The sequence below is a fragment of the Empidonax traillii genome, unplaced genomic scaffold, assembly GCF_003031625.1.
Source record: "Empidonax traillii isolate 1590-97213 ecotype Southwest subspecies unplaced genomic scaffold, ASM303162v1 scaffold432:size744455, whole genome shotgun sequence".
NCBI classification, from domain to species: domain Eukaryota; kingdom Metazoa; phylum Chordata; class Aves; order Passeriformes; family Tyrannidae; genus Empidonax; species Empidonax traillii.
Genome location: NW_020955625.1, coordinates 504,743 through 519,507, shown reverse-complemented (window position 1 = coordinate 519,507; position 14,765 = coordinate 504,743). Strand labels below are relative to the sequence as shown.

Sequence of the window (14,765 nt, the reverse complement as noted above, 5' to 3'; positions counted from 1 at the left end):
GGGTGACCACAACCGCCACACTGGGATGTGCCCGTCTGGCTCAGAGCCTGAAAACCCCTTCTTAGCTTTTCTTCCTTTTAGCCCTACTTAACATTAGATACTTCCTGATCGTTTTTAAAGTTCCTCTGCAATGTGGAATTCGTGTCTTCTTAGAGAAAACAATCACTTATTTCCTTAAACATTGCCTTTAGATTAACCAGCTCTTCTGTTCCATCTGCATTGTGTGCAATCAAGGGCAGCAGTTTAATTGTGCTTCCCTCTGGAAGGCACCACAGCTTGGAAAGCAAGGAGAAGAATACTTCCAGATATGCATGTGATATCAAGACTTCCCAGAAAATTCCCCTTTTAGTAAGTTTGTTGCATTTTGAGACATTCAACGTGAATGTTGAGAGAAGTATAAAGTAGTTGGGGAGGTAAATAATCAGAGTACTTTAAGGGGTGCTGAAATGCATATGGGAATTTCTGCTGTGTTTCTTCTGTTTATCAAGTTTCTAAAAAGGGAGAATACAAAAGAATATTTGCTCTGTGTCCTGGAAGCAGAACCATCTGCAGCAACAACTTCCAGAGAAACTTGTGCCCTGTTGTTTTAGTGGGGGTGAGACTGTGCAGCTCTGGGTGTTTGTCCTGCTGTGTCTCACCTACATCTGTGGGGTTCTTGTTATCCTACATATGTGTCAAAACATATTATGGGAATGAATTGATACTGCGTGTGTTCAGACAGGTGGAAATGAGAAATTTTAACTGAAGAGAAAATCTTTATTCCCCCACCGCTTTGACGATATTAATAACAGTTTTCATTTCTCAAATATGATATCCAAAGGAACATTGTGCTGTTGAATGAAAGGGCTCCCTCATGTTATTTCTGGATTATTCTTTCAAGTGCTCAGGGAAAAAAACCCTGATTACTGTTTGATATTATCCTTTTGCCTTGCAGTTGCTGCAGTGAGGAAATGCCCTTATTTGATAGAATAAGTGGAGGGTGTGTGTAGGAGAGGGAGAGTGGCCTGCAGGGTGACTGGAGCATCTCTTAGGCAGTTCTGCCTCATGTAATACCTTGTGTATGATGGATGCTGTCCATCACACTGAAAGGGGATGTGTATATTGTATTTCTCAGCTTATCTCAGGTAGGATACAGGCAGATTGGTCTGTCACTGTACTAGAAAAAATTAAGGACCTGTATCTGTTGACTTGCTAAATTATTAAAATGAACCAGAGAGTTCTGCAAGAAATTACTGTGCGTGAAAAAGGCTTTACTTGACTTGGTTCTTTAATTATTTTAAAAGGATGAGGTTAGAAGATGTGATTAACTCATCCTTGAGCTCTGCAGTAATAGCCTTTCACTGTTCTTAACAGTGCAAGACTTGCACTGGGGATTAGCTGGAGTCTTAAATTTAACAGTTTAGATTGGAAGAATTGACAGGACAATATTCTACAGTGTTGAGTTTAGTAACAGGATGACACCAACCTGTACCTGCCTTTTAACCCATCAGTGCAGCTGTCCCTCCCTTTGATCTGCGAGTTGCTGGCAGTGTGTACCCAGAGCAGTGCACAGGGACACTGCAGGAGTTAAATTTTTAAACCTTCTCATTGTTCCATAACATGTTAAACTTCTTTTTTTTTTTTTTTTTCCCCTTCACAGGAAATGACCTAGAGGCCTTACAAGTACATTTGTGCATTTTTGTTCTGAGTCTACAACTGAGGGCAAATGCAGCCTGGAAGCACCACTTCCTAATGTTCCATCGGAAACAACTACCTCAACAAACAGGGAAAGGGGAGGAAGGCTTGCAATAATAAACACTCTAATTTTTAATAGCTTATACTTGCAAAGTCTTCTGTAAACAGAGTCCAGATTTTTTTTCCCCCCCCCTTCCAGTATTAAGAAGAGACACTACAAGTAAACTAATTTGGCAGACTGGATCTGTCAAGACATCTGAAGAAATTTGATCTGCTGACACAAGGCTTTGCTTTCTCGAGGAAGGAGCCTCTGCACTGCTTTTACAATCGCTGTTGATCGGTGGTTCGCTCCACTTTTCCTGATGCTACTAATGGGAAAATTGCATTAAGGTATTGCTTCTAAAACTATTATTTGCCGTGACAGAAATAACTTTGGCAGTCCTAGCGGCGAGTGTCAATATTATGCTCGTGAAGAGCTGGTAGGCGACTTCTCCGCTTCTGTGTGCGGAGTGGGATCCCAGACAGGGGACAGAGCGTTAGCCAGACCCTTGGGCTGGCCTTTTGAGTTCAGTTTGTGACTGCAGCGGGGCTGCACTGAACACTGAAAACACGGAGTCAGCAAATCTGCTGCCTTTCCCACTGCTGATCCCGATTATACAGAGCCTGCCTTTCTGAAATGCCTTTTGTGAGCCCCGTGTGCACAGCCCCGCACCGTTCCCGTACATAGACCCGGCGGGAGGAGCCCGGCGAGCGACTGTTCTGCGAGAGCCCCCCGGCCGAGCGCTCCCCTATGTATTGCTGCAGCGCACAGGAGAGCAAAATGGACTACAAGCGGCGCTTCTTGCTTGGCGGGTCCAAGCAGAAGGTGCAGCAACACCAGCAGTACCAGCTGCCCGAGCTGGGCCGGGCCCTGAGCGCCCCGCTGGCCCCGGCCGCCCCCGCGCCCGCCCTGCTGCCCCCGGGCTCGGGCTGCGCTCCCCCCCCGCCCCACGCCACCCCCATCGCCGACATCCAGCAGGGAATCTCCAAGTACCTGGATGCGCTCAACGTGTTCTGCCGGACGAGCACTTTCCTCACCGACCTCTTCAGCGGCGTGTTCAGGAACTCGCACTACTCCAAGGCGGCTCTGCAGCTGAAAGACGTGCAGGAACATGTCATGGAAGCGGCGAGCCGCCTGACAGCAGCAATAAAACCAGAGATTGCAAAAATGCTCATGGAGCTGAGCGCGGGGGCTGCCAACTTCAAAGACCAGAAGGAGTTCAGCCTGCAAGACATCGAGGTGAGTTGCCTCGGGGGGCCTGTTTGGATGTGAATTTGTGTCGTCCCTTCTTAACTGGACTTCTGGTCAAAATCCCTTCTACAGCAAAAGTTTTTTCTGCCCTTGCTAAGGATTTGTGGGTAAGGCTGGTAAAAAAAAGAAACTCTTCATTTCTTGTGTACTAAGAAAGCACTAAGTCATTTGCAGTGCCTGACCTCCAGCTGTGGCCTATTAGGTATTTAGTAGGTATTTCTGTGGAAGAACCAGCTGGACAAAAATTTTAAACAATTTTCTGTTGTATGTTGGCTGATGTTTAGCCATTGTATTCTAAAATAACCTACCCTTTCCTTGGTATTTTCCCTCCTGAGGGGAAACCTGAACACGTGGGAGTAGCATATTGTCATCAGTGTTTGAGTAAAGCCACCTATTAGTTGTCTAATAACATTTTATTGCTCTTTAAAACATTTTTGTCTTATTGAGCTGTTGAGCATAAGAGGAAAATACCACACTAGTGTGAGAGATGCTGTAGGAGTTTGTCCTGACTTTGCTGTAGTTTCATGCACTGACAGCAAGTGCCAGCAGTGAGTATTGAGAGGTTGGGGTGCTGAGAGGATCCCCAGCTCCCATCACACCTGGCTGGGTGGGTCTGGGTGTTTCCCCTCTAGTCCACTCTGTGTGGTGTAACAGGCAGTGCTCAGTGACAGTCACGTGTAAATCCAGGGAGTTTTGAGTAGTTCCTCGTGTTTTGACATACTTCTTTACTTTGTGAAATTATTCCTTCAGAACTCCATCCTGAGTGGAAAACTTACTTTTGAATTCTCTTGCTGTTGATTTAGATCTCAGGTAACTTTGTAAGGATGAATATTGTGTGCCTGTCAGCTCTTCTCTGCTTTCCCTCACTGCACCACTTACAGGTGGGGTAGTTCAGTAGAATGCTGTTTGTCACTCTTATTTCTCCCTGCAATTACATCCTACAGTCTTGTGTTGTATACTCAGTATAGAATGAAGATGGGCTATATATTTGTTATAAATGTCTTCTGTAGACTTGTATTTTTAAAAGCAATCCAGTAACATCACTGTTTAGACAAAGCTATAGCAGTATACATATAAAAATAGGTGAGTTTATGAAATTCATCTTGGTAATACTTGTGCTGAAAGTCCAAGTGTTGTTTGAATGCTTGAACATATTAGTTTGAATTAAAAAGGCACAAACATCTGAGGCACTACCTGTCTTCCAGGGGGCTTTGTGGGCTTTGAAACTCTGTCTTTCCAAGTGTTGCAACTGTCTGAATACTGTGTACAGCAAAGGGGTTGTTGGTTGTGCCCAGGAAGCTTTAGCAGCTGCTCACTGTCCAGATGGACCTGTTGAGAGGTCAGTACAGGAATAGATTGAAGTTTGTAGGTGACTTGAAAGTACAGGATGTAAGTTATGCTGGAAGACCTGCTTGACTTAAAACCAATCCTGAGCAAATGATCTTTCAGGTTGGGTTGAAATCAGAGGGGAAATGTGGCAATATTCAAATTGTGAATGTCAGGAGTGGAGCCCCCTGGGCAGCTCTTCTGGAGAGCAGTCCTTGGGCTGTGGGAGTTGTGTGTTGGGTGAGAGTCACTGCTCTGCAGCTGCAAATAATAAAGCAGTGCTGTTGCTGCTGTGTATTTAACACAACCCTGCCCTGCAAGAGCCATGAACTGAGCACTGAACTCTTCATGGTTGTCATGGCCTTAAACACAGCAGTGCGTGTGAACTTGGAGAGATAGGGAGCCAGAGGAGAGGAGCAGGAGTAATCAGACATCCAGGAAATCCAGACATCAGTCCCAGAGAGGGACTCTGCAGAAGGGAGGGAAATCAGAATTGCTCAGGTATGTGAGAAGCTGCCAGAACATGTCCCAGTGTCCATGTAAGGTGGAGCAAGGAGCGATGAACTGAAGTTTCAGAGGGAAAGATTCCCTGCAGACACTGTGGAAATCCTTTGTAGCGTTAGTGGAGCACTGATGTGGGTTCTACAAAGGGCAGGGAGCAGAACCTCCAGAACAGGTTAAACCTGCACTACAAAACTGACCCAGCTGAATCTGCTCCTTGCTTGGGCCAGTGGGATGAGCTGCTGAGAGCCTCTCCCCTTCTGCCTTTCTGGGACTGGGACACTGAGCTGTTGATGCTGACATTTTAATTTAAAAAGTGTAGTTCGGGGTTTTATTCCCCCCTGATGTATAGAGAAGCTAACATTTCATAAAACAGCTTTGGCTGTAGAAATCGAGCAGGTTTGGGCTTTCACCAGGTGGCTTTTTGTGGCTTTTGTGAGGTGCCACGCACTTTTTTTCTTGTGTAATGGGCTCCAGTCCCCAGGGAAGGCAATGTCAAGAAAACTCAGGTTTTGATGAGTATAACCTGTCTTGGATTTGGACTAAAAAAAGTTGTGCAACCTGGAGTGTAGCACTGGGGGTGAGGGTTTTAATTTATTTATTGCTACTTAGCAGAACAAAGCTTGCTAGTTCAGAGCTGCCTGCCAGGCTGGGTAAGAAGGTGACTTCTCTTGATCAAAGTGCTGGTGACAGATGTTTCCCAAGGTTTCTTAATTTCAGAAATGCAAATGCTGATTTTTGTTTTCTCGCTTTCCTTTTCCCCTTTCAAAACCCTTTGATTTCTCAGGTCTTTTGTGCCTGTATGGGTGAGGAGCAGCTTGGAAATCAGAGGGAAGGAGAATGTGTTTTGTGCCGTTTTCTGTATCTGTTTGTAAGCTGGGGAATGCAGGAACAGTGTACTTCTGTCAATAAAAGCGTTAAAGGAAATCCAGGGGGAGAAGTAGAACTGGAAAAATGTTGGTGTATTCCTTCATCCCTTGTGAGGCTCTGCAGAGTCTCAGGACTGCAAAATGGAGCTTGTGAACTGTCTTAGGAAATGGTAGTAACGAGAGGGATGCCCATGTTGCCTTCCTGAACAAATGGGCACCAGATATATTCTTGGATTCTCTGTTTTGTATTAAATGGAGTTAATTTTTGGCTCTTATGTGTATAACAGAGCCCAAGATTTTTGAATGAGAAGCTTGTGAGACAAAAATGTCTGAGTAAATATTAAATGTAGGCAAACTCTCCTTAGCAAACTCTGTAAAGCCCAGTTGAACTATTTTTTTTGAAGTATTCTTTCCTAGGGTTTGCAGGGATTGGCTTCAGACTTTGCTGATCCTTCCCAGGGCCACTGAGGACTCTGAGAAGGGAAAGGGGGGGTAGGAGGAAACCACTGAATAACTGGGTTGTGGTGTTTGGGCTTTTCAGGGCTTGCTTTGTTTAGGGAAATAGCAAAAAACAAACAAAACCAACAGAAAAGGTGAAGAAGTTCTCCTGCATAAAACGGGAGTTGGAACAGCAAGTCTGTTTGTGTCAGTGTGGGTGATGACACTGGTTCTTTGCTGACTTCATTACTGGTACCATTCTGCTAAACACCGATGCCATGCGAATTCCCTGCAAGCAAATGTTGTTCAACAGATTCTTCAAAGAATCTGTTGAACAACATTTGCTTGCCAGGGAATTTGCATGGCATCATCAGTGTTCAGCAATGAAATCTGGCAACTGTGTGTACACTTCGCCCAGTGAGGTGTTCCTGAGCTGATTGTGTGTTCCCAGTAGGAGGATGATGTGGGACAGAGTGACCCAACACTGCATCCCCACCTGCTGCTCCTGCTGGTAGGCGACCAGTGGGACTAAACCCATCACCTGTTTCAGAGACAAGGAAGCCTGAAGGGAAATTTCCCCAAAAGTCCCATTGCTTCCCACTGCCTGAACAGGAAAACAGATTCCTTTGGGCCAGGCTGTTCAGCTGCTGAGGTAGATACCTGTCCTACCTGTGATGATTCCAGTTCAGCTTCGATTCCTGCATAGTCTGTAGGGTTTAGTTGATGCATATGCTGGTCTAAAGCAGGAGAGTCAAACACTTCTGCATGGGAAAGTAGGGAAAATAAACTTGAGAAAGAGATGGGGGTGTCTCTCCCTGGCTGTGGGAGTTCACCCCACAGCTAGGACAGAGTTTGAGCTCCTGGGAAGAAAATCCCACCAAGTGAGCTTGAAAGCAGAGGGAGTTTGGCATCTGCCATCAATCCAGAGGGGTGTTGAAGAGTGCAGAAACCTCCACCACGCTGATTATACTGGAGCAGTTAGAACCATCCTCACCCACTTCACAGGAAGGCTGGATTGTTTTTCAAAGAGAAGTTCAGTAAAGTAGATGTTACTGTTTATCTCCACTGTTTAATACTGTAAATTATAGTAGGAATGTTGTATGCTGCCACTTAAAACCTAATTCATGTGTTTATTTTGAGCAATATTCCCAGGCTGGGGAAACTTCAACCTCTGTACCTTAAATATTCTTTGAAATTTAATGGGTTTGAAAATCCTAATGAGTACGAGTTTCATCTTCCCCCGAGAGCTGCATTCTTCCTCCACAGAAATATTCCAGTCATCAGTTGCCTTTTCCTGTAGTTTTCCTATAAATCTTCCTAATCTTGTAGCCAGGAAAGTTGGAGTTTTCTTCATTTTTTCATTTGCTGACTGCTTTTTTTAATAAAGCAAACTCTACTTTCAGAGGTCAGTCAAAGTACCAAAAATGTTTAATTTTATGCCTTGTACAAAGAAGGGAAGTGATTGAACCAGAATGGAATGTCAAAAGGAGTCTGGATGCAGTGGAAAAAAAGCATTGCCACCACTGGTTTTCTGAAGTAGATAGTAAATGCATATAACTGCTCGTGTGACTTCAGAGTCTTGCCAGGAAGATCATTGTGTCTCAATTTTTTATTCCAGAAGAATGTAGCTGAAAATAAGCCAGATGATTTAGAGGCTCCAAGGCATGACAGCTTTGTACATTATCTGTGTATTTTATGAATTATTCCTAAAATGGAATTCCAGCTGAATCTTTTTTAATAAATCAAAGTCAAATATACATTTTAAACCACTTTGTGTGATAAACTCCAAAAAGGAAACACTGTGAATAGCATTTGAATACTTTCTACAGTGGTTTGGAAACATTTGCTTCTCTGGTGCTCTCCAGTTACTCTGTGCAAGGTTTTGTCTGCTCAGGAGAGCAGCCCTGGAGGCAGATGGAGTGGTGCTGGTGGCTCTCCAGGATGTCCTGCCGATGGTTCCGCTCCTGCCTGTTCTTCCCTAGTCCTCTGACACACCTGTGCTGTTGTGCCTTGCAGTAACTGAGGCATCTCTGTGTCTTTGGACAGTTCTCCTGGGCCTTGGGAGGAGAGAGGGATGGAGCCATTGCAGGGACAGAGGGCAGAGCTGGGACCCCCTTCCCTGGTGCTGGTGCTGCCCCTGAGCCCTTCCTTGGCCTTTCCCGTTCCAGGGAGATGTTCTGAAGGTCAGTGTTGGCAGTTCCTGCCAGGCACTGCAGAGCCAGGGCTGCAGCTTTGGGCACCGTGCACGGTTCTGGGGCGAAAGCCTTTTCCTGCCCATGTCCTGCCTGTTACTGCTCCCCTCGGAGGATGAACTCCTTGGGTTTTGTGATGATGTTTTTAAATGATTCCCACTTTGTTGTTGCTGTTTTGGGGTTTTATCCTAAGTTCAGCCATGTCTGTGTGCAGGTGGGTTTGTTGACTTTGCCCCTGTGATAATGTGCTGCTCCCATTTTTGGGTTGTGTTGTGCTCGATGTTGCCAGGTTAACCCAGCAAGCTCTTCATCCTCCAGTGGTCAAGGAAAAATGACTCAGGGTTAGTGTGGTGTCCCCTTCATTCCTAGAAACCAATGCTCACTCAACTCTTTACCTTAAGGAAATGGTTACATATCACGTGGTACTTATGACCTGAAGCATTATGTTCATAAAAAAAAAAAAAATCAGAGTTTAGTTCCTTACCCCAAACACCAAACAAAAAGGAAGAAGGTAAACTTCTGGGTGCTTGAAAGAGGTTTGTTTCTTCTCCTGCAGGTCCTTGGGAGATGTTTCCTGACAGTGATGCAGGTCCACTTCCAGTTCCTGTCCCAAGCTCTGCAGAAGGTCCAGCCGGTGGCACATTCCTGCTTCGCTGAAGCTGTAGCTCAGGAGAGGAAGAACGTCAGTGGGACTGGAGCCTCAAATATAAACCCCCCAAATGAGCTTGAAGATGCAATAAGATCCTGGAGAGGAGCAGCAGAGGTAATGGCTGTTATATTTAGGGAAAGCTGAATTCAGCCCTGACAGAGGAAGGAAAATACCTGCTTTTAAAGACATGCTGTACTTAAAGGGGGGAAGGAACCTGGTGCAGATAGTTTGAGACACTAAAACTCAGTTTTACTTACGTGGTGATTGCACTCCCTGTCCTGTGTGAAGTTTCCTTTGTGACAGGATTGTACACAAACAGTGCTAACAACTTTTTGTTATTAGTAATGAATTAACGATGTTCAAGTTGCATCTGGCAGGTGGGGGAACTAAAAATAAAAAATACAACAAGTTAGTGTGGAAACAGAACAAAATCTTGATGTGAAGGAAAAAATACAGATTGTCTCTAGTTCCAGAACAACAGCAGAAGAAACTTCTTGGGTTTTATGATGACCTAAAATAACTGTTTTGGAGTATTTGTGTGAGGTATTAGGATAGGATGAGAAAAATCTGTGGTCTGTAAATATATAAAATTTATAAACATATAAAATCTCTCTCTTACAGCTGTAGGTAGACTAATATACAAGTCATTTGATAGAAGGGAGATTTGAAGTACCAAAATCTTTCCCAATTTTTATTTCTGGAGTGGCAGGCAGTCCATTGTTTCCCTATAAAATCAGCCCCTTTGGCAGGAGAACACAGGGCTGGTTCAGAATAAAGTTTAAGATGATGCTCTTTCAATAGCTCAGGACTGTTTTTCCTCCTGGAGATGCACTTTGGGAAATGCAGTAACTCTGTGCTGTGAGCAGTGTGTCTGTCCACTGGTGTCGTAGCAGAACTCCTCAGTCTGAACATCCTGTTTCAGAGGAAGGCTCCTTCCCAGACTGGAAAATAAACTGCATCTATTTGCTTTACCCTGCTCAGTGGTGCAGGATTTTACAGTTAAAGCTAGATACTTGGCTTTTCATATCCCTTGTCTTTCAAAATCATATTCCTGTGCTCTTCATATAACTATCAATATTCAAAATTATATTACTAAGCTATTTTCTTGCTGTGCTGGGTTGATCTTGGTGTGTGTGGCCCTTCTCAAATGGCACCACAGTAATGACCCAGAATTTTATCAGATGTGTCATCCTGTGTAGGCCAGGAGTGTTTGTACCTGGGATTTAACATCTCCTGTTTCTGTGGCAGTGTTGTGTTGAAGTTGTGAGTCCCTTTGTTGGTGAGCACAGTGCTGGTGTGGTCTGTAGTGCTGACAGGGAGCAGAAATAGGAAGAGCAGACACTGTTGAATCATCACCCCTGTGCTGTGCAAGTTACGTGAGAGCTGGACTGTCAAAGCAGCTGTAGAAGTTTAATAAGTTATAATAAACTGTCCCCTCCAGGTGCTGCTTCTCATCTCCTGTAGAAGGTTTTAAACTCTGTGGGCTTTTTCTCTTTTTTTAAGATTGAATTAAGCTTGACCTGGTTTAATGTTGACCCTCCTTACAGCGGATTTTTGTTTCACATTACAGGCCACGTCTCGACTGCGAGAAAGAGGCTGTGATGGATGTTTGGCAGGAATTGAAGTTCAGCAGCTTTTCTGCTCACAGAGTGTGGCAATCCCTGAACATCAGCTCAAAGAGCTAAACATGAAAATTGACAGTGCTTTGCAGGTGGTTTTTCAAGTCTGCTGCTTTCATGTGCATGTAGTTCAGTCAGTGGGCCAAGGAGTGGAGAGGGAAGGTGTGTTGTGAGTCACAGACAGCTCCCAGGTGTCTGAGAATTGCAGCTTTGGCATCTTTCATGGTAAATGTGTGTGTGCCATAGAGCTGAGTAGGGTAACTCCATGTGCCAGTCCCTGTCTGTACCCAGGCAGTCTCTGCATGCTTGCTGACTTGCTGATGTGCCTGTGCTACCTCAACTTTCTGTTTAATGTCAGGCTTACAAAGTGGCTCTGGAGAGTTTGGGCCATTGTGAATATGCAATGAAGGCTGGCTTCCACTTGAACCCAAAAGCTATTGAAGCAAGTCTTCAGGTAGGATCTGCTAAACCTGCTCTCTTCCATCCCTCCTCACCTTGGAAAGAACTGTGTAAAATAAAGAAGAAATTGGAGTAATAATATGATTTTCTGATGTCTGTTTGAACTGTTCTGCTGTGCTTCAGGGCTGTTGCAGTGAAGCTGAAGCCCAGCAAACAGGAAGGAGACAGACTCCCCCTCAGCCCATTCAGTGTGAGCTGCCCACTGTCCCTGTGCAGATTGGATCCCATTTCCTGAAAGGAATCTCCTTCAATGAGTCTGCAGCAGAAAACCTGAAGCTGAAAACGGTAATAATAATAATAATAATAATAATCCCAAATAACCACTGGAGGAAAGCTGGGAGAGCTCCTCAAAATGTAGTAGAACAGTAATAGCAGTTTAGTGCCAAACTTGTGTTTGAAAGTGCTCTTTTTTCAGCCTGACTTCTGTAGAAACATGCTGTTGATAACAGTGTAGGTCCACGCCTGTTCCTGATAACATTTTAACCACCTCGGCAGTTCCAGTCCAATCTGGGGGAGCACAGGCATAGAAATCCAGGAGGCAATGAAGCTTCTGGGAACTTCTTGGAAATAGATGGGTTAAGCATCAAGAAGTGCCGAGGAAAGTGAGCCCTTGCAGACCCCCCAGCCAGGTGATGCACTTCAGAGCCTTCATCTGCTCAGGTGCCAAAATAAGTCTCAGCCAGCCTGGTGCTAAGGGAGCTACTTCAAAAAAGTACTTTGTACCAGAGCACCTTTTGGTGTCCTCTTACAAACTTGGATCAGTATTTTAAAAGTAATTGAACATTGTGGAGAGTTAATTGTATTTCAGTATAAACAAAGGGAAAACAGATCCATTCACAAGTTATTTGGGCAATGTTAATCAGCACTTCCACTTTTTTATTACATAAGCCCAGGTCCTTGCTCCCGAAAGAGTGGAAACAACTGATGGCTCAAAATGCTGCTTTTTTGTTGGTTTTGCAATCCTTTGTGTAGTTTTGTGTAAATTGTTTTGCAAGACTATAAGCAAAATTGTACTGCTTATGATTTTGGAGGAGTGCTGGGTTCCAAACAGCATCTTCCACATTTGTGTTCTGTAGTTGAACTGCTCGAGTTATACAAGACTGTTCAGAGGCTGCAGACAGTGCAGCTGTTTGAGGAGGTGTAGAGCAGTGACAAATGGGTGTTAATGCCTGTGAATGGCTGTGTTTTGCAGCACACGATGCTGCAGCTGATCAAGGAGGCCGGGTGCCACAACGGACTGACCCCCCGCGACGACTCCCCCGTCACCGAGGTGCTCAACCAGGTGTGCCCTTCCACCTGGAGAGGAGCCTGCAAAACTGCTGTGCAGCTCTTGTTTGGCCAGGCTGGACTGGTGAGTGAGCAAAACCAGAGCTTCCTTAAACAGCCTGCAGAGAAACTGGACATTCTGGAGTTCAGAAGTTAGTTTGCCGTGTCTTACTTGGTGTTCCTCCATTTTTAGCCCTGCAGTTCACTTGATCTCTGAGCAACATGTGGAGTGGAAGTGCACGGGTGGTTTCTGTAGCTGACAGGAACACAGGAATGCACTGGCTGCTTCACAGTCTCCATTAGGAGAGAGAACACAAGAAATGACACTTCTAGTTCTTAGAGAAATAGAAATATTTTCAAATCTATGGATGACCATGTTAAAAACAAAACCAAAAACCCAAACACAGCCCCCTCTCTCAAATTAGCTTCAAAACCTGCTATTTTTTCACTTCCTCTCTGCTTTGAATGGGTTTCCTGCCCAGCATAAACCAGGTGATGCTCCCTGACATCTCCAGCTGAGGACAGAACCTTTAAATGCCTTTTAATTTGTGTTCTTGAGGGGAGACAGCCCAGTGGATTTTACAGGGTCTGAGCAGCTGGTAAAAATAGATGCTTGGATAATACTCTGATAAGAATATGCATTTGTGCTCCCATGATTAATTGCTGCAATCTCTTCACTTAGAGAATTGATCATTCACAACACACAGGGGTTTTTTTGACCACTGGGAGTACGGGGCAAGACTGCCCCAGGACAGGAAGGAAATGCAAGGATAGAGGTCCACTGTGGCCTGTGATAGTTTCTGTCAGGTGTCCTTTGAATTGTCTCCAGCCTTGCAGCGAGACCTTCCATCCCAGTCAGTGAAACCTGTTGGTGCTGTCAGTAGGTTCTCCAGTAATGGTGAATAAATTGTAATGAATTGTAAATGATGAATTTGTCAGATATTTCTACTTCAGCATTCTTTGATACCACATAGCAGATCTTAGTTATTCCCTCAGTATTAAATACCTGTTAGAGAAGTAGGTTCAAGTTACACTGGAATTCAACTGGCTTTTAAAGGCAGCCTAAAATCAAAGGGGCAAACCATCAATATCAACAGCAGTGCAGCTGCTGTCAGTGCTGTCAGTGCACTGAGATGCTGGGATTTAAGGACAGGGACAAGCTTTGTCTCAGGAAGTTTTCCAGGGAGGCATAAGAAGGGAGTGTCTTTTCAGGGTCAGAAGGAAACTGTGGAATAATAGGAATTGATCAATTCCTACTTAGGTGTTTTCAAGGAAAACGTATTAAATATTAATAAATACAAGAAGAATGAGGAAAAAGGATATGGTTTAGTGGGATTGTGTCTTCAGCTGCCTCAGCTGATGGTAGGATGCTGGGAGCCAGCCCAGGGTACAGGAAAGCAGGCCAGGAAAGCAAGTGTTTGTGAGCAGCCCCGTGGGAGTGTCTGATGGGGAGCAGAGCTGGCTCCCTGCTGTCTGGTGAGGAGTGGCTGGGAGGAGCTGCACCTTCCACCATTTCCCTTCCAGGGGGTTCAGTGTCGTGCACACCCAGGTCCTGCCCCGATGGGATTTGAGGAGAGGCCCGAGGCACGTTTGGACTCAGGAAATCTGGTGTCCCCCAGTCTAGACGTGACCAGTTAGACCTGCTGGTAATTGGAACGCTGACATTCTTCAGGTTTGTCATCACATCTGGACAGTGTCAGCATAAAAGTCACTGACACATTCTCCCAAATGACCGTGCTGACACTGGGAGTTTCACTTGTGTTGAATCCTGAATGTCTCCAAAGATCTGTGCATGAACCTCAGGTTCTCAGAGTGGCAGCTCTCACTCTTCAAAGGCACAGAAATGAGCTGTGCACAAAGACTTGCAAACCCTCTCTCTCTCATTCATCCTCACTTTGATACGTTACAGTCGAGAGAGGTATGAAGGTTGAGGTTTCTCTCTATGAACTATGTGCCCTAATTTTTTACAACTTTTTATTTTTTTCCACTATATTTTACTTTATTTTTCACAACTTTTTACAACTATGCCTTAATGTAGCCTCGTGCAGTGACAAGAAATTGTAATTTACGTCTGCAAAGCGTTCTTTGGGTGGAAATGAGAGAGGAAGCACCTGTAGAGCAAGAACAATAGCTGGCTGAGGTACAGGAAGCTGTTCTCTAAGCACCACCAGGCGGGGAGGGAGAACTGTTTATTTTCAGTTTATTTTGTGACGAACAGATAAATGAATCATGGCCCAAGGTGACGTAGCCTTTGGTTTACTGCTTTTAGACACTGAGCTGTCTGCATTCGTTCAGAATTGGGTGTAGATCTGTCACTTTAGTGCCCAATTCATAAAAGAACATTACTTGGCAGTCTCACTGGTTTTAGCCTCTCTTGCATGTGTCTTTTAAGAAGAGACTCATTAAGTGTGGAAGGCACAGTGAGATGTGACTTAGTTTGTTTGGTTATTTGGGGCTGCTGTTTTTCAGCATAAGAACTGA

The 14,765-nt window shown here is 44.7% G+C and overlaps 1 protein-coding gene across 3 annotated transcripts in view; it reads left to right on the top strand.

Annotated features, from left to right (window-relative positions):
• The window catches only part of KIAA0355 (KIAA0355 ortholog), a 54,103-nt gene that overhangs the window by 24,155 nt on the left and 15,183 nt on the right, over nucleotides 1-14,765 (top strand). For all 3 annotated transcript variants that reach the window (XM_027894524.1, XM_027894521.1, XM_027894522.1), the window contains exons 2-7: nucleotides 1,640-2,953; nucleotides 8,848-9,054; nucleotides 10,511-10,651; nucleotides 10,918-11,013; nucleotides 11,142-11,303; nucleotides 12,211-12,369. In XM_027894524.1, coding sequence (XP_027750325.1) covers nucleotides 2,465-2,953; nucleotides 8,848-9,054; nucleotides 10,511-10,651; nucleotides 10,918-11,013; nucleotides 11,142-11,303; nucleotides 12,211-12,369 — 1,254 coding nt within the window. In that variant the 5' untranslated portion in view covers nucleotides 1,640-2,464. The remainder of the gene's footprint in view (nucleotides 1-1,639; nucleotides 2,954-8,847; nucleotides 9,055-10,510; nucleotides 10,652-10,917; nucleotides 11,014-11,141; nucleotides 11,304-12,210; nucleotides 12,370-14,765) is intronic.